Here is a 21,445-nt window from a genome sequence, read left to right on the forward strand (position 1 = left end):
GGTAGCCAAATGGTAGACTAAGTGCTCATTCTGCCTACTAAAGCCGCCTTCCCTATTCAGAACTGCGCATGGCCACCAGATGGTCCATGCACATACATATCTACTCTATGTAGTCTCCGTATAGAAAAGTAGACACTGTCTTTGGACTTTGACAAATAATCTCCGTTGATAATAGAAAGAAAAGTAATTCTGGTTTCCCTATGACCTATCCTGAACACCATTTGATAGAGAGCCTTACAAAAAGCCAGTCGAAAAATAGAGAAAAAAAACAAAGCCTCAAACAGGGATTTAGTACGCCCACATGCACTTGTATGCCATCAAGCGATGTCCCAATCGATCGTATTCCAGCTGACCAATCCAGCTGTCATTAGTTGTGTTCAATTTTCCAAAGATACTGGCACCCTTCCAGACGACCACTTGGGCATCAAGGTCTCGTGGTGGGACGCCAATCATGATCTCCTTTAGGAAACCAGGACGAAGAGCCTTCAGTCGTGCCTCGAGGAATGCATGTAGTTCATTGGTGAGACTACCACCACCAACCACCATGATGCCACCAATGAAGTCCCGCATCTTTTTCTCGTCTGAACGAGCGGCGTGAGCGATCGAGGTCAAGATGGCGTTGTCTAGGGGGAAAACGGGCAAGATGTCGTCGCGGTACTCAACAGCCGGGCGAGCAGGCTGAGATGTCGCCGCATTGACAGCCGGTGTGCCAGATCCACCCGCTTGGGGGGTTCCCACAGTTTCAGGGGCAGGAGACCCGGCAACGGAGGACCGAGGGGTGGCGTCTTGTTCCTGTATCCGACCCAGCGGATTCGGCTGCTGGGGGCGAGCAGGGGTCGCATGAACGTCAGGCTCACCGTTGGCCTTGCCATTAGAAGGAAGTGGGGGAGCCAGAGCAGTCATGATTTCGGACTGAGCTGCCGAAGTAGGGTCATTGGGTTGGCCATCATAGATGTCAACGGACCTTTCAATGAGCTTCCGTCGCCCGTCCAGCTTCTGCGAGTTGTCGAAGATGGTTGGCTCAAAGAACCCCATGGGAGCAAGGTGACCCTCATCGAAAACCTTGAAATTGTGCTTTTCTGTATCCTGACCGGACACTCGAAGGTGGAGGTCGAATGCTTGCGGGGACACTTTAGCCTCGTCCATAGTGCAAATATTCTTCTTCAACTCCTCGGCCAGGAGATAATCATATCGACGCCAGAGGTTGATATCGGCATATGGGAAATGGTCATGCAACATCATCTTGGTGAAAGTCTCGGTCACATCGTTGCCGCCCATTTTTAGGTTCACTCGCGAATTTTCGATGCACATGCCTTCTTCGACGCAGCAAATTGACGTCTTCTGGGCTCCAATGTCGACAACACAGGCAGAGGTGAAACCGGCACCAAAAGTGGCCGCCAAACTTTCCTGGATAAAGCACACCCGGGCGAAGGAGAACTCCCGCATCAGCATCTCCAGCACCTGCGTCACATAAGACTTCTCGTATAGATCCGGAATCACAAACACACAAGAGTATTGAGGCCAGTCCTTTTTGCTGTGGAGGCCCAGTTGGGTCTTGATCGCCTCTTCGAGGATCAAGGAGATATCAAGGAATAGCATGCGCTTGCTCGTATAGTCCCGCTCATTGCACCATCCATTTTGAATAGGCCAGAAGAGCTTGTATCGAGGCTTTGAGGCATCGGGAACCCTCAAGGCCGGTTGCCCAATAATGTACTCTGGCGGAGGACTGTCAAGCTCTGTCCATTCAACTCGTTCCGGATCATTATGCTCTGAAATGACCTCCGGCATCTGCTTGCGGTTGAAGTTGATTACTCCCTCCTTGGGATTGGGCAACATTCGTCGCTTGTTCGCCTTCATTCGGATCTTGAGATCCGCAGACATTTTGGTGTATTGAGAGGACCACTGTTCACTAATGAGCGATGTTCGAGCTGCTTCCGCAGAGGCATATGGAGCTTACCTCTGGTCCAAATACTCTCTCTGGGTCTTCATCCGTCCCGTCATCCCGCTTGAGCCTCTTCGGTTTCGGTTCTTCTCGATCTTCGCTCTCGCTGGTTTTTGATTTTCTTGCGATTACCATTGGCATAGTCTTCGGCAACGCATCACTTGAGAGGCCAATTCGCAGATTTTGGCTGCCAACGTGAATGACAATGACTTTGGAGCCCGCGGCCTCGGTCGGAGTGTCCTCCTCGTCGTCCATATTGGCGTCGTCTGCGTCTGCCTCCGCCTCTGCGTCCGCATCTTCGGTGGACTTGTCCATTGCGCGAGCGCGATCACGGTCCTTGGCGCTCTTGGTCATCTTGATCCTGGCCTCTTCATTTGCTAGTCGGAATGCGAGGTACTGATCGTCTCTCTTCAGGTAATCACTAGAATGAAAAGAACACAGTTAGAACTGTGGCATACAGATGGCTTCTGAAGTCTTACGTATAGTAGTTCTTCTGGTTGATTGCGGCGACCTGCGGCCAGCTCGATAGGTCCATATTGTTATCCGTCCGCTCCAGGCCTATTGGCTTGTTGTTAGTTGCTCTTATACCCAGTGCAGGAGAAGAATGAAGCTACCTTCATCACGAAGGGCTTTGCCCGACTTCTTGCCCACCATGATGGGCAAATTGGGAGCGTTCCTTCTCCGGATGGATCGGGGTCAATTGAGGTGAGGGTGCAACGGAATCCAGGGAGTAGAGCGCGCAACCCGGTGCGGGTTGTCTCCGGACTATGCGCTTGATGGGTTAGGCTGTGGCTCCTCAATGGATATCGACTGTAGGATGTACAATTGCCGAAGATAAAATGTTGAAGGGGAAAGGGACACCGAGAGGAATGAGAACGAGATGCCTTTGTCGGGAAGTGCGAGGTCCATCGTGAATAGCGGCGCCATTCATTCGCATCTCCGATTGACCGCCCGCACGGACAGGCAGATCGCCAACGGACAAGGCGGTTGCCACCAAAAGGGTCCATCCTCGTACTTCTTGCTTTATTCTGATTCCCTTTCATTCCCTTCGCAGTCTTCCACCTCTCTTGTCCATAGAAACTCGACCTTATTTCTCTTTTGACGACTGCATCTCTCATCCCCGCCCGCAAGACGCCACTGCATCGACACTCGGCTTCATACTCGGCACCAAACACCACCGCTTTGCAACCAAACACCACCGTAACGGACCATACACAATCATGGGAGGGTCTTTGTCGCGTCTTTGGTCCCTTGTCTGGACTAAGAAGGAGATTCGAATTCTTATCCTCGGTCTCGTATGTCAACATTTGCTCAGCGCGAACATTTGCTCAGCGCGGGGGAAGCCAAACAACCGCAGATGACCATCTTCCTTTGCGACAGTGAGAGACTAATTGGGCCTTTTGGATGCAGGACAACGCTGGAAAGACGACTCTTCTCTACAGACTTAAGGTAAGATGCTGGTCGTGTTCATGAGCTTGCATCGCGAGCGACATCCAAGGTTAAGTGCTAATCTATCGCCCGCTCAGATCGGTGAAGTCGTCACAACCATCCCCACTATCGGATTTAACGTCGAGTCGGTCACATATCGGAATCTGAACCTTAATGTCTGGGTATGTTCCTCTATGATTTCCGCACGAGCGCGCGTGCGTAACTAACCCCCGTTATCCCAGGATCTCGGTGGTCAAACGTCGATTCGCCCTTATTGGCGGTGTTACTACGCCAACACTGCTGCCGTCATCTTCGTCATCGACTCTACAGATATCGAACGATTGGGTACCGCGGCGGATGAGCTTGCAGCAATGCTGAACGAGGATGAGCTGCGGGAAGCGGCTTTGCTGGTGTTCGCCAACAAGCAGGATCAGCCAGGGGCTAAGGGCGCTGGCGAGATTTCGGAGGCATTGAAATTGGGTGAGCTGCGAGACCGGAACTGGAGTATTGTGGCTTGCTCTGCTATCGATGGCAAGGGTATTAGTGAAGGCATGGACTGGTTGGTGGTATGTTTCTCCGTACCCCCGAGTTCTCAGATGTTCCTAGAGGTTTATCCTCCCAGGTTGGATTTCGATCAGATACTGACGCAGCTATCTCCCTCCAGCAAACCATTCAGGCCGAAAACGCATGAAGTCCCTCTTTGTTTCCCGGGCTATAGATTTTGTTTGATCTTTGATATACCTTGCCCTCCAAGTTGCTCGCGCGGCTTGGGGGCCGTTCTGCTGCATTCAGGGGTGCTATGCCATTTCTTCTCTTCGGCTCTGCTAAATCCAGCAGAGCTCTTGTCTTATATTGCTACATGATTTTGGGGTGTGAAACTTTATGGTGGTTTAGGATAATCGTTTAATACAACTGCTGTCGAGGCTTAACGGGAAAATTGTGTTTCCCGTTTAACGTTTCAGATCTATGTCCAAAATGGCTATCGTCTCGGAGACTATAGAGACCGAATATCAGCGCATTAATCGAATCCCTAGGCAGTGGCTGGGCAAGCGTTCGGCTATCTTTCTCTCATAGATAAGCGTCATGTAACCCCCGCATCTACATGCCAATCACCTCAAGCCTGTGAAGTCTTCTTTTCTTCCTACAAGTTATTCTCGACTGCCTCCCTGACAGAAAATAGCGCACCTCCCCATTCACTGTTATTAAATATTCAGCGCAGTTAAGATGGCAATTCCATCTACCCAAATCGCAGCTGCCATCCCGCCTCCAGGGCCTAACGGATCTTTAAGTATACAGATCAGCAGCACACATCCAGTTCCCAGCCCAGGTGATGGAGAGGTCCTTATCAAACTTGAGTTCTCCGGAGTCTGTCATAGCGATGTTCACAGCATTCGAGGCGACACTCCTATGCTGACCGATGTCGCGGGCCACGAGGGAGTGGGGAAAGTTGTTGCAGGTGAGGGGTCTGGAAGACTAGTCTCGAACTCGATATATCATTTCTTGACCTACAGCATGCTGATGTCTAACCTTTAAATTATCCAGTTGGATCTGGGTTGGATGAACAACAGTGGATTGGTCAAAGGGTGGGGATCAGGTGAGTATTAGCCCCCTTAGTGCTCGATCAACCTATATAGCATTGATGCTAAATATTGGGGTACCAGGTGGCTATACAGCTCTTGTTTGGAGTGTGAGATATGTGCCATCAACCATACTTCGTGTCCATACCAGAAGAATGCCGGCGCGGTACGTATCCATTCCTTTACCTGACCTCGAACATCATTTGCGAGACTTCTTCTAAACGCTTTGGTACATTCTAATATGATCACTCACTTGCCAGAACGTCCCAGGGACTTTCCAGCGTAAGTTTTGACTTCGTCATTCCATTTCAAAAATCAAAACCACTGATCTATTGAATTAGAATATCTTGTCAGCCCGGCCATCCATGCCACTAAGATTCCGCCAGGACTATCTCCAGATATAGCGGCCCCTTTACTATGCGGTATGCCCGATAGGTATCTATCTTCTTTTCGAGACTATTTCTAACACTTCGCAGCCGGCATCGCAATGTATTCTTCGATCAAAAAGACTAAAGCACGCCCAGGTGATTCGATCGTCATTCTGGGCGCAGGAGGAGGATTAGGACATATGTGAGGTCTATCTTCTGAGCATCGCTTCGTCCCGGCGACTTACATTGCCTTATTATAGGGGCGTCCAAATCGCTGCTAAGAAAGGACTCAAGGTTATTGCTGTTGACAAGTACGCTCTAAAATTCCTCTGGGTATTCAGAAGCTCCATGATACTGGGCCAAAAACTGACTGGAACCAGGGGTGAAAAGAAGAGAAAGCTTTGCCTAGACTTAGGAGCTTCGGAGTTCTTAGATTTCACTGAAGTTGATATTGTCGAAGCTGTCAAGGCTTCTACATCGGGGTTCGGCGCACATGCTGTCATTTGTACAGCCAATGGAGAAAAGGCATATGAGCAAAGTATGCAGATGTTGCGTCGCCTAGGGACGCTTGTCTGCGTTGGTATTCCGAATGTTCCTTTCAAGCTACCGGTGACCCCGCTAGATATGATTGTCAAAGGTATGTCACAAGATATGCCATGATCTCTGTATATCTTTTCACACTTTGTTCTCACCACCTCATCACAGGCCTCACCATTGTTGGAAACTCTGCTGGCAGTGCGACAGAGATGGAAGAGTTGATGGAAATGGCGGTTGCTGGGGAAATCAAGGCCTGCATCGAGGTCTTTGACCTCGCTGATATTCTGGACGTGCTGAAACGTCTTGAGAATGCGGAGATTGAGGGACGGGTGGTCTTGAAGATTCCCGAATAGGTTGTCATGTAACCCATCGAATGACTTTGACTTCCCCTGCCAGGATCTTGGAGTGTGATCGATTTGACCCACGCACTGGATGATCACTTGGGCAGATATCTGGCACCAGTACCATGGCCCGATTGAGTTCATTGAGTTCATTATACAGTCGTAAAGAATTCATCTCAGACAGTTTCACTTTCATGTACTCCCCAAGTTTCCCTAAGTTGACCCTGCAACGCGTGTGTTGGCCACCCATGCAGCCGCTCAGTGCGCAAGAGGACTTGAATCAACTTCTCCTGTTCTACCAGGTCTGTAAATCGATCGCCACCTGAAAATAATTCGTTGAGCCTAAGGTCAGGAAAATAGACGTTGGTTTCCTGATGATCACTCACATAGATGGAGAGCCATGCAACCGACAACCATTGCCGGGGGTACAGCGCTGTTTGATAATGCCACTCCGCACATTGTCCAGACACTCTTCCGAATTTGGGACTTTAGCTAAATCAGTAATGGCCCTCGTGATTCTCATATCATTTAGAATTACTTCAGCTTGCACTTACATCAGCTTCCTTCGCTAAACGTCTCCTCAGGGGTCCAACCGTTGGGAGGCCTGGGTCGTTCACAAACAGCAAAATTCTGGCCAGTTCGTGATATTGATAGCCGATGGCTGGTTGTATGAGCAGTCAGTTTCGATCTTGAATTGACTTTTTCGATCAGGAGCATCAAGATTTCCCAAGGGACCTTACCATGCCAGGGAGAACTAAACCGAATATCAGGGAAGGTGGCCCCAATCTCGCCCTCTTCGTTGGCTAAAAAGTACGGGTCAAACGACGGTGGCCGACTGTCACTCCAGTGCTGATTTTGTTCTTGCAAGTCAGCATGCACTGACGTAGACCGCGCTTGCGTGCCGAATGAAAATAACAAGACATCTGCACAGTGTGCGATAGCCTGGTTAGCCCATAAACAATCCCCATCGTCAGGACCTAGAGCTGTGAAAAGTGAATGAAGGGAGCTCAAGTCCACGTCTGGAGCTTGTTGTAGACTAAGAGCATTATAAATTTCCTGACGTAGCCCACTCCAGTAGACTGCTTGTCGTAAGCTTGGGGTTGTTGTCATAGAAGGTGGTGGACCCTGAATGAAAGCCCGAGTCCCGAAGGAATGGCCACGCATATCAGAGCCCGCCAAGGGTACTGCCATCGCCGTCAATAAAGAAACTGAGATTACTCGGCGTAGGTACTATTACTGACCGTCGAATTCTTCCAGCAAGCGAAGAATAACAGTAGCCGCCAACAGATCATCGTCCATAGTGACCTCCTGGTCGTTCAGTGCCGGTATCAAGGTCTCCAGGCATGCCTGGTAGTATTGAGCTGATACAAAGGCATCGTAGCTGGTCGTACAACTCAGCTGTCGTGCCGATAGAGCCATGATTGCATTGAACAATGTATCGCAGTATCGGGCACGATAGGGAATGTGGACCGCAAAATGACGCTGGTGATCCGTACAGTCAAACTGATGTATAACAGTCAGAACTCTTATCTCACCGTTACAAGAACAGTCTTTGGTATTGGCAGTCTGCTCACAAATGACGACGTTCGGTCCACGAAATGTTTCAGAAGGAAAGCCTCCTCGGGGTCTCGCAAAGGCCACGATCGCTGCCTTGGAGATGCTCCCTGGCCTTCCCGAATCAGTAGGTATTCTGGGCTCTGACTTTCCTCCGCAATATCACGGTTGATTAGGGCACCAAGGTTGTGTATAGTTGATGGGAATGTCGGCGTATCGGGGCTGGGAGTTGGTGGGTTATCGCCGAAGACCAGACCGTCGCCCAGATGGTGTCTCTCCACGGATAGATCAACTGTATCATCCAGCTCTCCATTACCAGACTCTAGTACAAAGTCAACTACGAGAGACGTTCAAATTAGGCACTGAGTTTGTAAATGGGGGACGGGGTAGTTCTAACCTCGAGGCGGTGGCTTGACCCAAACCTGATTACCAGGAAACCGGGTGCGAGGTCCTCGTCCCCTCGCCTGACGAAATCGAGTCTTTCGTTGACCTCGCACACAATTCCTTCCTGTACGCGTGCACCGGGCGCACTGTGGAATGTTGCCATCGCCTCCAGGAACGGTCAGAAAGGTGCTGTGCGCACGCAAACCATAGCGACGGAGGCCACTCACATTTGTGGTGTAGCAGACGACATGGTTCACTAAGATATATAGATCCATTAGCAGCGCTCACATATAGCTATTGTCTGAGGGTCTCTAACCAAGACTTGATTTCCTTTGCGGTGGCCATGGCTGGGATGAGAAACCGAGTCGGTGAAGTTGGAGTGCGAAAGTGCTGTGGAACCTGTAAGTTTGGGGCTGTGGGGAAGGCCCAAGTCATATCGGAGTCCCTCCGACGAGGGGAAATATAAAGTTGAGGTGGCCCTGAATAATAAGGTTGCCAACATTCTAACAAGTACATGTCTTCTCGTGCTTTTGGTACTGACTAGAACATGGAGGCTCGTACAGATGCCCTGGAGGTTGATTATGTCCCTGGGTATGTCGGAGCTCTATTGAATTTGATTAAAACTGGAAAAGCTAATCTTTTTCTAATTATCCAGAGAAACAACAATTCATTATCATTCTATCTGTGAATTCCGTATATCCTTCAACAGTTACTTCGGAGACTCGAGTTTCATGTGAGGTTTTTACCTCCTTCAGCCTGCGCCCGCACCCTCTCTCCCAACGAAACAAAGTCTATCACGGGCAAACCTTAGAGTGACACTCTTCTTCCTTCTGCAAATCTTCCGACGCCGAGCGTGGGAGGCGCTTAGCAACCCAGACCGAGTCCCAAATACTATTCGAGGAGACGAAAATCTGGTCTACCTCTTCGAGACTGCGACCGGCGGTTTCGGGAATCAGGAAATACACAAGAATCACCATGATGGCATTCAAGCCGGCAAAAATGATGAAAAGGCGCCATGATATAGCGTTGAATGCAATTGGCGTGATTTCAGCGATCAAGACATTCAAGGCCCAGAATGTCCCGACGCTAATACCGTTGATAGTGGCACGCATCTTCAAAGGCGCAATCTCTCCAACATACAAAAATGACACTCCTCCGAAACCGATGATGAAAGTGAAATGATACAAGAAGATGAAAACAACTGCAACGTGCATCGCAACCTTGTTTGTCGGCTGGGATCCCAGCCCAGCTACAAGAGCCAAGCAGATCGCGTTGCCTGCGGCACCGACTAGCATTAAGCCTCGTCGACCAAAGGCTTCCACGGTGAATATGCAAACTGTGCCTCCAACGAGACTGACGAGCTGATAAGAGGCGGCTAGAACTCTGCATGTTACAGAGTCTAGTCGAAGGTACTGTTCGAATATTGTATTTGCTAAACGAAAAGACGGGGATTAGAGCATAAAACTTCAAAAGGAAAATTGACAACATACTGAAAAACGTGATGACATTGATACCAGTTAGTTGCAAGAATAACATCACAGACGCGGCAAGCATCGCTCGATGGAAAGCTCGCTGGGGCCCCATTTGAAAGATTTGACCCAGAGACCCTTCACCAGAAAGCTTGAGCGATAACTGTATGGCCTGAATCTCAACGTCTATCTTGGAGTCATTGGGCTTGACATCTTCCAAAGCCGCAAGGATTTCGCGAGCCTCGATAGTCCGATTCTTTTGTATCAGCCAGCGAGGTGACTCTGGCATGAACGAGATGGCTCCAATTATAGCGATTGAAAACAGTACCTGGAAAGCGAAGGGGAAGCGCCAGCTCACACTCCCAGGAGCAAAAGACATCCCCAGGTCCAGAAAGAGGCTAAGCGATGTACCACCTCCAGCAAAAATTCCGGTCGTCGCCACATGTGCACCCCGTTTATGTGCCGATGATATCTCGGACTGCCAAATGGGTACAGTTGCGACCAACCCACCACAGCCAAGTCCAAGGATCAAACGAGCGATGATGAGGTGAACGAAGTCAAAAGCACTCGTCATCAGAATAGCTCCGACCATTTGCGTCAAAGCTGCCACTAGAATGACCCGCCGACGGCCTAGTAGGTCGCCCAGACCAATACACGAGAGAGCACCAAATAAGCCCCCGACAGCGTACAATGCAACGATTGTACCCTGAACAGTTGACTTTTGGGCCTTTTCATTAAGCGTTGCATCGTCCACATCAATCTCACGGAATTGCTGCTCGAAACTGTTCAAGGTTAAGACGCCGCCCAGTAATGACTGGTTATAGCCAAATGAGACAATGGAAGGCATCATCACCCCCAACAGAGCTGCCACATTGAGGCGATTGCCCCGAAGGCCCAGAAATGGGGGCATATGAGTGGAAGTATGGTTATGCCTTGAACGGAAAGGCAATTGACTTTAGTGACCGTGAATGGAAAGCTAATTTTGATGTCCAAAGGTTAAACTGAGAGTAGCTTCACTTTCAAAATTTCTATTTACTGAGACCTCCTGGCTAGGGGTATTTTGCGGGATCAGTCATGCCTTTTTGTCAATGTTGTTGTTTCCACATTCCATTCCAGCAATGTCTTGGACTGGCGTCAGAGATAGGGACACCCCACTGACGGCCAGAACGTGATAGCAACACCAAAAAGGAGTTCGACCAACAACTTCGTTGGTAAATAAAACTATGTAAATTTCAATACTATATTCATCTAAACACCATGTTTTATTTAAATATCGTATCTTTGCTTGAATACCGTACCACAAGCAGTATATAGCAGAGCTACTATCTCATTTACTGTATTCGGTCCATATACCATTTAAATACTGTACTAAGAAGTCATGGCCTGTCTTCGTGGAGCTTCAAATGACAGAATGTATTCGAGCGGGCTTGGAAGAAGGATTGGATAGATGGATATGTTTCGGTGGAAGAAGAAAGTAGCTTCTATATGATTACGATCTATACGATGAAAATAAACATGACGCGGAAGTAGAACCTACGTAGATGAGAGATGATAGCATAATCGTACTGTCAGTGCTCCCTCAGCAGGGTCTTTAAGACAGAACTAACACAAAGTAACATTGGAAAATCCTCAAACGCAGAGTAGAGGTAGAACCGTCGAAGTCGAACCTAGACATATTGAATATAGAGGCCCTTCTGAATAATATCTCAGCTAGATACGATGACTGTTATTGGCTACAACCTCACACACTGGAGTAGAGCTAGCAATCCGAAGATGTAGATTTAACTACCGAAACGTCCCCGCACCGGGCAAAACACGGACGAGGTTAATCAACTAGTCGCGCACAGAATTACCGTTTTCGGATGACTTCAGGGCAAGATCAGCCGCAGCCACCATTATTCAACCCCGCTCAAAACTAAACAGGCAATATCCACCCGCGACCGCGCCCACCTCACGCTTCATCAAGCCACCAACCATCGGAGAGTCACCGATGTGACCGAAACTAGAGATACTGCTTCCCCAGGAATCTCCGCGCCGCGTCGCTCGGCGAGAAATCTGGAGATCCCCGGAGAATAATCATCGCAGTGTGCGCGGTATATAAACCCCCACGGCAAGAATGTGTGCCTGGATCGAAATAGCCCCGTTCTTCTCAGAACGCCGAGATATCATGTTTTCACTTAAACAGACTAAACTTGTCCAGCCACCGGCTGGTGTTGACCCGGCGCAGAGGCGGGAGGGAAGTACGACTTACCTCTATGCGGTAACGGTGTTTGTGTCTCTCGGTGCATTCTTGTTTGGTTATGATCAAGGTGTTATGGGTGTCATCGTTGCGGATCAAAGATGGATTGATTTGATGCATCCTAAGAACTCTTGTGAGTACTAGTGGTTCAACCACAAGGAAAGATCTTGTTACTGACCAGGTTTAGGGGTGACTGGAACTGTGGTGTCTCTCTATGATGTCGGATGTTTTATCGGAGCTATGTCCCTTGGGTATCTTGCGGATCCAATTGGTCGTGAACGGACCCTGGCAATTGCCTGTGTTGTGTTTATTATCGGTGCCATTCTCCAAGTTACATCCTATTCAATCACACAAATAGTGAGTCTTCCCCAGCAACAGCTGTATATATTCTGCTAACAAAATTAGACTATTGGCCGCGTGATCCTAGGATATGGAGTTGGAGCCTGTGCAGGTGGTGTCCCTCTCTATGTCGCCGAACTCTCACCACCCGCAATCCGAGGCCGAATCGTCGCCATCGAACAAATGATCCTATGTCTCGGAGAATTAGTTGCCTTTTGGATCAACTATGGATTCAACTTCCTCGAGACTGACGATTGGTGGCGTATTCCACTGGCCATTCAGATTGTGCCCGCCATCATTCTGGGTATTGGCTGTTGGTTCTGGGTACCACCCAGTCCGCGTTGGCTGGCTAGCCAAGATCGTCACGACTGTGCACGAGAGGTTCTCATTCGACTCCACGGAACTGAGGCTGCAGAGCTCGAAATGCAGGAGATAATGAGTTCTATCGAGTTTGAGCATACGGTGAGCGAGGCCACTTGGGGTGATATGTTTACAATGCCCGTGTTGCGTGTGACTTTGCTGGGAATGGCCGTTCAATTCTTACAACAAATCACTGGCACCAACTCGATTTTGTATTACACTGTAAGTCTGTTTCATCATTCATTGCCTGCTCAATACTAACAATAATATCAGCCATCGCTATTCGAGCGCGGGGGAATCAAAGATCCCCGCACCGCAAACTTAGCCACCGGCGGCGTAGGCGTCGTCCTCTTCGTCTTCTCATGGGTCCCGATTTTCTACTTCGATCGACTCGGTCGAAAGACCTGGCTCCAAATCGGCACCGTCGGAATGATGGGTGCAATGATTGGCATCACCGTGTTACAGTGGCATGCTGAGCACCATCCAGGTGATAATGCTAACTATACAATCATAATGTTCCCGTACTTGTTCTACGTGTTCTTCAACATCAGTTGGGGCGTTGGATCGTGGACATATGCGGCTGAGATTTTCCCCGTCTCGATGCGAGCGAAGGGTAATGCGTTGACGACTGCTTCGCTTTGGGCAGCGTGCTATATCGTGGCACAGGCGAGTCCCCCTATTGCTGATGCTATTGGCTGGGGTCTGTATATTATCTATTCTGGCATCTGCGTGGTTGCATTTTTCTTCGTTCGTTATGCCATGGGTATGTGAAATTATTCACCTTGATCTCTCATGGAGCAGGAAGCTAACGGGAACAACAGTTGAGACTCGGGGTCGCACGCTGGAAGAAATGTCCCGGCTGTTTGGTATCGAGAGCCGTTTGGCTGAGCGTGTCGGTATCAAACCGGGCGAGGTGAACAAGACGTCTGTCGAGGAGCATGTGGAGGATGTAGGCCCTTCGAGTTCATGATGGCCTACGGGGTAGTATCTTAGAGATGGTCTCTTTGAAACTAAAAAAGGGCACTGAAAATGAAAGCATAATGAATGATACCGTTATTGCTTCCTCAGCAGGGTCTTTCGGACAGAACTAACGCACAATGTCATTGAAAATTGCCCAAACCGTCGACAACACACAGCAACATATTGCATATATACTGGATAATGTCTGGCAACGCTTGACGTCCTCCTTCCATTCTAGTGCTCACCTCCTCGCCGCTTTTTACACAATAACGAATGGCAGATCTGTCATTCTGAAACCAAATATTGAATTCGAGGCAAAGGTCAGAAATCTTGTCCAGAGAGTTGTCTTTGTCTGGTATTCAGATAGGAATACAATATCTGGGTTCTAGCCTTAAAATATCTGGTATCTAGCGGGATGCATTGTTGAGATAAGACAGTATTTAAATGAACATATTATTGAAATCCAAGTATAGAAGATGTATTTGTATAGTATTTTAGTAGTATGTAATAGGTATTTAGTAACTAGTAGGGATGGTAATCATGCTACGCAGTGCCTACCGTTCATTGTGAGTAAATGCTGATAGTAGTTACCTGAGTTGTAAGGAGGTATAACTTCAATATATGCTGAGACGGGCTCTATCAGCACAGAATTCGAATCCAAGAGTATGTCGCAGCCGTACCGTTGCTATGCTAAGCCTTACATGGGCTCGGGTCTTATTCATTATCTTCCAAGACGTCACACAGTGGGCATCAGGCACCAAGTGTTGTTAAGAGGTGCGCTTCCCTAGTTGTAGGTTGGGTTGCCTTGAAGGTGAACTATGAAACGTAAAGTATCGAAGGTAGTAACCAAGTGACAATGTGTAATTGATCGCGATGAACTAAATACACGATGTTAAAGGAGTACCCTCGTATAACCAGTCCTTTGTGGTGTGGTATACTAGACTGCCCATTCAAATAAAAAAAAATTGTTGAGTGAGTGACCTGGACCCGTCCCTGGGCAGAAATTTACATTTACGTGGCGGCATATAGAGCTTCCAGAAGTACGAGGAGTACTGTATATGGTCCTTTAGCCCGTGAGCATGTTTTTTCCCCGGAGACCGTCTTGATCTACACGCTACCTAAATCCTGTCTAAGGGGGTGTTCTCTTTGATTTTCGCCTTGTACGAACCCGAGTACGAAGTATTTCAGTTTAACGTAAGGAACGGGTAACTAGAGCTGAATTGACGAAAAGGGTTTCGGACTACTTGCTCATTTCGAACCGGAAGTTCTACCATTGACGGCTATATATTCACCACAGGTCATCATAGTAATGATTCTTTCTTGAATTTTACGAATGATAAATGTAAATGTTTTCTTTTTCGATCTTTCTTATACTTTTAACCCCCGTACAACGCCAGTCTGTCAAAGAGTGAACTTAATCCGAACTCAATATTGCGGGGCCGACTGTTGATGAGCATGATATTTGACACAAATCTCGTCAAATCTAGGTTTTTGGACCGGTGGCAGTCAGAAAGTCGAAATCAGCACCTTCATGAGACTGATTGACGGTTCGTTCGTAGAGCCCTCTATACCCGCGACGACTCTTTCGCTCCAACCAGACAGATGGTTGTTCTCCTTCATTTGCAGCCGTAAGCCTCTCCTTCCGCAGCGTGATGCGCTGGTGCAATTCCTCTTCACTGATCAACAGCTCGAGGCTTCGTTTAGTCAAATCAAGCTGTATCTCGTCTCCATTTTGCACGACTCCGAAGGGAGAGTCAGGGATACCCGATTCAGGGGAAACGTGCAGAAGAATTGTGCCTCCTGCAGTCCCCGACATGCGCCCATCGGACAAACGAAGCATATCTGTTACGCCCTGTGCGGCCAGCTTCCGCGGAATTGGAATCATACCAGCCTCAGGCATGCCTGGATTTCCGATCGGACCGATACCTTTGAGTACCAAGACTGAATCGGCGGTTACTTCCAGGCTAGGATCATCGAGACGGAGAGCAAGGTCTTTGGAGTTCTCAAATACCACAGCCTTACCCCTATGATGAAGAAGACGCTTCTCTTTAGAGGCAGAGGCCTTGATCACCGCACCGTTAGGGGCGATATTCCCACGTACCACTGCTAGAGAGGAGCAAGGATATAGGGGGTCAGAAAGGGTCCGAATAATGGACCGCGAGGATTCGAAGTCGCGAAAGTTAGAGCGGTCGAGTACTTCTCCTAGGGTCTCGCCGGTAATCGTTTGTGCGTTGAGGTAGAGTAACGGGCGTAGGCGGTTAAGTAGACATAACATTCCACCTGCATTATGGAAGTCGGTCATATAGTTGTCTCCACTGGGTTTCAAATCCACCAAAAGGGGCGTCGTTTGCCCAATGGAATCCAGATTGTCTAACTTGAAATTGCCATTGAGCTCTGGGTGACGGTTGACCATAGCCATTAGGTGGACCATAGCATTAGTGGATCCACCAATGGCTTGAAGAATGATGGCGGCATTATAGAAGGATTCGGCAGAAAGAATAAACTGAGGCGTCCTCTGGGCTTTAGCTGCCGCGACAGCATTTGCGCCCGTCTGCTCCGCAATTCTTAGTCGAGCTGCTGAAACGGCCGGGGCCGAGGCGCCCTGGAGAGGGATTAAACCGAGTGCTGCAGTAATGCATGCCATGGTGCTCGCCGTTCCCATCACACCACATGTTCCAATCTATTTGAGATATAACCGTGAGTATAGGCGGTCGCTGCCTGTGAAGAGTCATGAGGCATACCGTAGGAGCAAGTTCTTCATTGATACCCATAATCTCCTCCATGTCAATTTGGCCAGCCCGAAAAGAAGCCCAATTGTTCCGACAATCAGTGCAGGCGCCAATGCGCTTCCCTCGATTACTTCCTGGCATCATCGGCCCAGTTATAAGTGGGAGTATAGGTTTATTAGCGGAAATGCCCCCCATAATCTGCGCTGGGACCGTTTTATCGCATCCTACAAGGAAAAATCAGCATTTCAAGTCGAATTCCCGATATAAAACGCAGAACATACCCCCTATCATGATACACGCATCCACAGGCTGAGCCTTGATCATCTCCTCGGTATCCATACTCATGAGGTTTCGCAAAAACATGCTTGTGGGGTGGGAAAACCCCTCATGCAAACTAATTGTCGGAAAGTCAATGGCGATTCCACCATTGAGATGAACACCTCGCTTGGCTGCCTCGATAAGCTGGGGAGCGTTGCCATGGCAAGGGTTGAAGCCCGAATTCGTATTGATGATACCGATGATAGGGCGGGCCAAGGCATCTTCAGAATAACCAAGTGCTTTTATGAATACTTTGCGGAGGAAGAGGGAAAAATGGGCGTCTCCATAAGAGGTAAGACCTTGGCGAAGACCTGAGCTGGTATCCAGAGGTTGAGAAAGATTGTAGTCGTTTTTAGCCGCGTCAGGCTCGATGGGTTGCGCCATTTTGCTCGAAGTGGGTGCAAATCACAGCTTCGAATTTTTTTGAGATCATCAGACATATTAATAATTCCAAGTAAGTAGTTCATGTCTTTGATGTTCGCTCATTCCCTGGCTCGATAGAGAGGCCAAGGGGCGGCCCCATGCCGAACTCTTACGGAGCTGCTCCGCAGGACGGGGGTCATCCGAAACTGGAGCCATGGCAGAAGTACCTCGCCATAGACAGTATAAGTATATTGCCGACATGGTATCTTAGCAAGTTTATCGCCACCAATTTCTGCTACCTACGCTACAAACTGTATTTGAATTATGTTCCGACTGGACGGGAAAGTTGCCCTCATTACTGGCCTCGGCCAGACCAGTGAGGATGGTTGGGGGATTGGCGCTGCAATCGCGATGAATCTCGCACAGCAAGGAGCGTCTATTTTCGGGGGAAATCGTACATTGGCCGCCGCCGAGAGAACCAAAGCCCGAATTGAGGCCGAGGGGGGTATTTGCCATGTTCAACAAGCCGATGTCACCGATTGCGCATCCGTCGAGGCTCTGGTAAATGCCTGCCTCGAACGACACGGCCGTATTGACATCCTGATCAACAACGTTGGCAAGTCAGAGCCAGGTTGTCCAGCTACCATGGGAGAAGATATCTGGGACCAACAGATCGATCTGAATCTCAAGAGCGTCTATCTCACAACGCACTTTGTCCTCCCTATCATGGAGAAGCAAGAGACTGGTGGCGCAGTGGTCAATGTCTCGAGTATTGCAGGGCTACGCTACATTGGAAAGCCCCAAGTCGCCTACTCGGCCACCAAGGCAGCCATAATGCAGTTCACCAAGGCAACTGCGGTTATCTATGCCGATCGACGGGTGAGATTGAATACCATCGTTCCGGGTTTGATCTACACACCATATACTCGCGAACTCGCTAAGCGCTATGCCCCCGGAGGCGAGGAAGCTGGCTATATGAAGATGCGAGACGACCAGGTGCCGATGAAGAGGATGGGAGATGCATGGGATGTTGCCAATGCTGCGCTGTTTCTCGCAGCCGATGAGTCGCGATATATCACAGGTCAGGAGCTGGTAGTAGATGGTGGGATCACATCCTCGACGGGCCGAGTGTAATTTTAACATCGCGATTTTAGAGAGCCTAAACTTGCATCATTTGGCCTGTCTGAGCGTGATTTACTCAGGGTCTTTAATGGGAATACCTGAGCCCCAAAAACGAATTTCACCGAAGAGGAATATGTAATAATGCACCGGAAATTTGACTCTCAATGAATAACATCCATGTTCTTAATGGTAGAACAAAGATGTCTCAGACGCGCTCTAGCCTATTACTCTTATTGATCTTGGAAGCAAGTCACTTTGCGGAACGTCAACCTCAACTACGTTGCCAGCCTGCTAGGAACTACCCCTAGCCTCCGAATCCATAACGCTATATATTCCAAGCCATCAGTGAGACGGCATATTTGGATACTTTCATGCTCTGCAGGCCCTCCCTCGTGTTCATTACTAAAGGAAAGACCATAAAATGGTACAATTCGTCTTCTCTCTAGTTATTTTGCCAGAAAGAAGTGATGCGTGATTACTTTGATTGAAACGTTTCATTTGATTTATCATTTATCTCCACTCTATGATCTCCGGAATACACTTCGCATACCTGGTCATTTTTAAATTTCTAGATAAGCATTATATAATTTACGGGTATGATTCATGTCGCTTTCTCGTAATTCTGAATTGAGGAGACGGGCCAAAGAGGGGTGTCTGTTAGGATGTCATTGCCCCCGTAATACATAGTCTGAGCGTGCGTGGAGGAAATATCAATTTCATTGGCGACGTCAACGGCACATTTCATTTGTTTGATGTGGCGACTTTGACTCGAAACCGATCTTCGGAAATCATCCGTTCGTGGGGATTGTGTCGGATGGCTCCCGTCTCCCATCTAGCAACCAATATATTGCCGGCTGTGAGGGAAAAGGACACGGCCCGCGCCCTTGGAAACACAACGATATCCCATTTGATCTTCTATTGGCCCCTCTACTCTCACTACTTCTAATCTCTAACTCTATACCTGGAATTCGACGACTCTCGCGTGCCCAAGATGACTTTGGTCCATATTGGTGAGTTCTTTCTCCGAGACATTCAAGGAATGAGTATCATAATTCGGTAGTTCTCTTCAAGTTTCGGCCTGAAGTCACCGAGGAGCATAGGCGGAAATTTGTCACAGAGCTCAAAAAGCTGAAGAACTTGTCTTGTGTGAAGGGAGGACGGCTGCTGGTCGGAGGGCCTAGCGTCACCGACCCCATTGAGCGCAGCAAAGGCTTCCAGATCTCTCTGGTTAGCTTCCATGACAATCTAGAAGCTCTGTCGGAATACCAGGCCAGCCCAGAGCATCACCAGTACGTTAATGTGATTTGTGTGTCGGGAAGCACAGCGCTAACTCCAATGTTTGCAGTGTTACCTCCACCTACATGTTTCCTTACAAGGAAGACCTTATGCGGTTTGACTTTGAGGTGGATGACGAAGACGAGTATATGTGTGATTTTCCATTATTGAGATAACTCGCGTTATTTCCTAGTATGGCATAAAATCAATGTAGGCAGGATTTATGGAGATGGACCTGCATTACGCATGTTGGTTTAGCCCCTCTATTTGTACATAACTGAACTCTGATGGGATATGGTGGAGTTGGAATAGCCCAAATCCTTGATTTTTATGAATTTTGCAAGGTATTTCAGATCAATGCAGGCTTCATGAGAAGTACAAATGTTCTTCGTCGGGAATTGAGGGTCAAATTCAAATCTGCATGAAGAGTCTGAACCCGTATCTAGTATATTATCAACTACCACAGTTATTAAACAACGTCTCGGTTGATATATTGGTAGGAGGGCCATTTGCTTAAGGAATGCATGCCAGTAATTGATTTTGGCTTCTTATTTGAGGGGATCTTCCATATAGTGCATGCAATATTCGCCTACCACACGAGATCAAAGATTCATTACAATGAGGTAGAGAGGACGGGTGGAGGAATAATTTTGCCACAGTCCAAAAAATGTTGGTTCAAACTACACTTTACATATTATTCGAAAGCAAGGTCTTTTTAGTCTGTAGCGAGTTTACTTTGCATAATTTAACCACGGAATTATTCAATATGGGAACACGGAATGGATTCGTTTCCTGGTATGGGCACACATAACGGCCACGTTTTACGACGATGGGGCAATGTGCGGTGCATATCCGAAGGGACGGGAGGGCTCCGCTTATTTACAATTCAATTAACGAAAAAAAAAGAATATGCCACATTATTTAAAGAACTTTCCAGAAGCTAAATGGGCTGCTGCCCATATTCCTGAGCATACCACAAACTGTCCATGATCGATCTGCTTGACACTAGGTAAGCTTTTGATTCGGTCTTTCTTAGCTGTTAGCAATCAACTAATATGCATTCTAAGAAGTCCTCGATCTCATTTCTCCCCGATCACGTTTCTCATCAACCAAAATTCAACACCATTCTGCCACTCCAGATATGGAAAACACGATATCCCATGTTTGTGCCGTTTGGGACCGCCAGCGAAACAGCAGTCCTATTTATGCTTTACTTCTTGATGGCATTGACATTTACTATGCTGAGCACGGAGTCATACGTGCCACACTGCCTGTACAGTCGCTCCATGTCAACTCAAAAAATTCTCTTCATGGAACGCTGTCTGCATGTGTAGTAGATTGGGCGGCGGGGATGGCAATCGCATCTACGGGCCTTGATGTGACGGGCGTCAGCACCGATTTGTCTGTATCGTATCTCTCGAAAGCTCAATTGGGAGATATTCTGGAGATCGAGGGAAAGATTCTGAAAATTGGAAAGACGTTAGCGTTTACTACGATAACTATTGGAAAACAAATGGATGGAAGGACAGTGGATATAGTGCACGGTTCGCATACCAAATTCCTCAGATGACGACGCCGGGAAAGTCTTTAGGTCAGAGAGGGACAAGAAACAGACAATCTTGGATATCTCTCTCTATAATTAAGACAGTATGAATCCAGAGGAAATATTAAGTATAAAGATGACCAAAATGGTAGTCAAAGGCTGGATCGGATTCAGGCTCACCACTTCTAATCTACTGCTTGAACTTTTCTTGAACTTTACCCTGAAACATAAAAGCCTGTTGTAGATTTGATTTGATTTACTGGTAATACCATGAAACTCCTGCAGCCGTGAGGATATATCTCATGGTATATGCACATAAATGCCCAAGTCGGGTATCTCTACGAAGTACAAGTCTCAATTTCCCTCAGTCAATACAGTAAAATTCTCCCGTAGAAGCTCATGTGATTATTTACCTAGCTCCTACCTTGATAGTCCAATTAAGAAGGTGGACCTGGCAATATGGTATGGTCACCTGTCATCCATCGTTTTTGCTGCAAGGCTGTAACTCTATGTTGTAATAATCTTATCGTGTACCGCTACCTCCTTAACGAATAAACTTTCGACTGATGTAGCTTACTGAGTCTGGGGACTACTGTA

General features: G+C 48.0%; 10 protein-coding genes across 10 annotated transcripts; 5 read left to right on the top strand and 5 right to left on the bottom strand.

Annotated features, from left to right (window-relative positions):
• Nucleotides 1-288: 288 nt before the first annotated feature.
• N7496_009423 (putative chromatin remodeling complex subunit (Arp8)) lies at nt 289-1,881 on the bottom strand (the record flags this gene model as incomplete). The annotated part of the gene is made up of 1 exon (XM_056702337.1): nt 289-1,881. The coding sequence occupies one exon, from the start codon at nt 1,879-1,881 to the stop codon at nt 289-291; it is 1,593 nt and encodes a 530-aa protein (XP_056551337.1).
• A 28-nt stretch (nt 1,882-1,909) lies between these two features.
• N7496_009424 (uncharacterized protein) lies at nt 1,910-2,477 on the bottom strand (the record flags this gene model as incomplete). The annotated part of the gene is made up of 2 exons (XM_056702338.1): nt 1,910-2,363; nt 2,422-2,477. 2 exons carry the CDS (start codon nt 2,475-2,477, stop codon nt 1,910-1,912), a joined length of 510 nt encoding a protein of 169 aa, XP_056551338.1.
• A 685-nt stretch (nt 2,478-3,162) lies between these two features.
• N7496_009425 (ADP-ribosylation factor family protein) lies at nt 3,163-4,061 on the top strand (the record flags this gene model as incomplete). Its single annotated transcript, XM_056702339.1, has 5 exons — nt 3,163-3,237; nt 3,353-3,391; nt 3,469-3,552; nt 3,613-3,936; nt 4,035-4,061. 5 exons carry the CDS (start codon nt 3,163-3,165, stop codon nt 4,059-4,061), a joined length of 549 nt encoding a protein of 182 aa, XP_056551339.1.
• Nucleotides 4,062-4,594: 533 nt separating this feature from the next.
• On the top strand, nt 4,595-6,205 carry N7496_009426 (zinc-dependent alcohol dehydrogenase; the record flags this gene model as incomplete). The annotated part of the gene is made up of 8 exons (XM_056702340.1): nt 4,595-4,826; nt 4,913-4,964; nt 5,032-5,113; nt 5,208-5,229; nt 5,289-5,369; nt 5,424-5,517; nt 5,576-5,952; nt 6,021-6,205. The coding sequence occupies 8 exons, from the start codon at nt 4,595-4,597 to the stop codon at nt 6,203-6,205; spliced, it is 1,125 nt and encodes a 374-aa protein (XP_056551340.1).
• A 164-nt stretch (nt 6,206-6,369) lies between these two features.
• On the bottom strand, nt 6,370-8,406 carry N7496_009427 (uncharacterized protein; the record flags this gene model as incomplete). The annotated part of the gene is made up of 7 exons (XM_056702341.1): nt 6,370-6,515; nt 6,580-6,679; nt 6,748-6,854; nt 6,934-7,377; nt 7,435-7,696; nt 7,768-8,084; nt 8,145-8,406. The coding sequence occupies 7 exons, from the start codon at nt 8,404-8,406 to the stop codon at nt 6,370-6,372; spliced, it is 1,638 nt and encodes a 545-aa protein (XP_056551341.1).
• Nucleotides 8,407-8,925: 519 nt separating this feature from the next.
• N7496_009428 (sugar transporter) lies at nt 8,926-10,510 on the bottom strand (the record flags this gene model as incomplete). The annotated part of the gene is made up of 2 exons (XM_056702342.1): nt 8,926-9,563; nt 9,622-10,510. 2 exons carry the CDS (start codon nt 10,508-10,510, stop codon nt 8,926-8,928), a joined length of 1,527 nt encoding a protein of 508 aa, XP_056551342.1.
• Nucleotides 10,511-11,716: 1,206 nt separating this feature from the next.
• N7496_009429 (sugar porter family MFS transporter) lies at nt 11,717-13,508 on the top strand (the record flags this gene model as incomplete). Its single annotated transcript, XM_056702343.1, has 5 exons — nt 11,717-11,972; nt 12,027-12,196; nt 12,245-12,760; nt 12,812-13,301; nt 13,360-13,508. 5 exons carry the CDS (start codon nt 11,717-11,719, stop codon nt 13,506-13,508), a joined length of 1,581 nt encoding a protein of 526 aa, XP_056551343.1.
• Nucleotides 13,509-14,981: 1,473 nt separating this feature from the next.
• On the bottom strand, nt 14,982-16,929 carry N7496_009430 (dihydroxy-acid and 6-phosphogluconate dehydratase; the record flags this gene model as incomplete). The annotated part of the gene is made up of 3 exons (XM_056702344.1): nt 14,982-16,178; nt 16,240-16,451; nt 16,509-16,929. The coding sequence occupies 3 exons, from the start codon at nt 16,927-16,929 to the stop codon at nt 14,982-14,984; spliced, it is 1,830 nt and encodes a 609-aa protein (XP_056551344.1).
• Nucleotides 16,930-17,232: 303 nt separating this feature from the next.
• N7496_009431 (SDR family NAD(P)-dependent oxidoreductase) lies at nt 17,233-18,042 on the top strand (the record flags this gene model as incomplete). The annotated part of the gene is made up of 1 exon (XM_056702345.1): nt 17,233-18,042. The coding sequence occupies one exon, from the start codon at nt 17,233-17,235 to the stop codon at nt 18,040-18,042; it is 810 nt and encodes a 269-aa protein (XP_056551345.1).
• Nucleotides 18,043-19,021: 979 nt separating this feature from the next.
• On the top strand, nt 19,022-19,481 carry N7496_009432 (Dabb family protein; the record flags this gene model as incomplete). The annotated part of the gene is made up of 3 exons (XM_056702346.1): nt 19,022-19,040; nt 19,091-19,319; nt 19,376-19,481. 3 exons carry the CDS (start codon nt 19,022-19,024, stop codon nt 19,479-19,481), a joined length of 354 nt encoding a protein of 117 aa, XP_056551346.1.
• Between the last annotated feature and the right edge of the window lie 1,964 nt (nt 19,482-21,445).

This window comes from Penicillium cataractarum (assembly GCF_028827025.1).
Source record: "Penicillium cataractarum strain IBT 29864 chromosome Unknown utg000008l, whole genome shotgun sequence".
Lineage (NCBI taxonomy): Eukaryota > Fungi > Ascomycota > Eurotiomycetes > Eurotiales > Aspergillaceae > Penicillium > Penicillium cataractarum.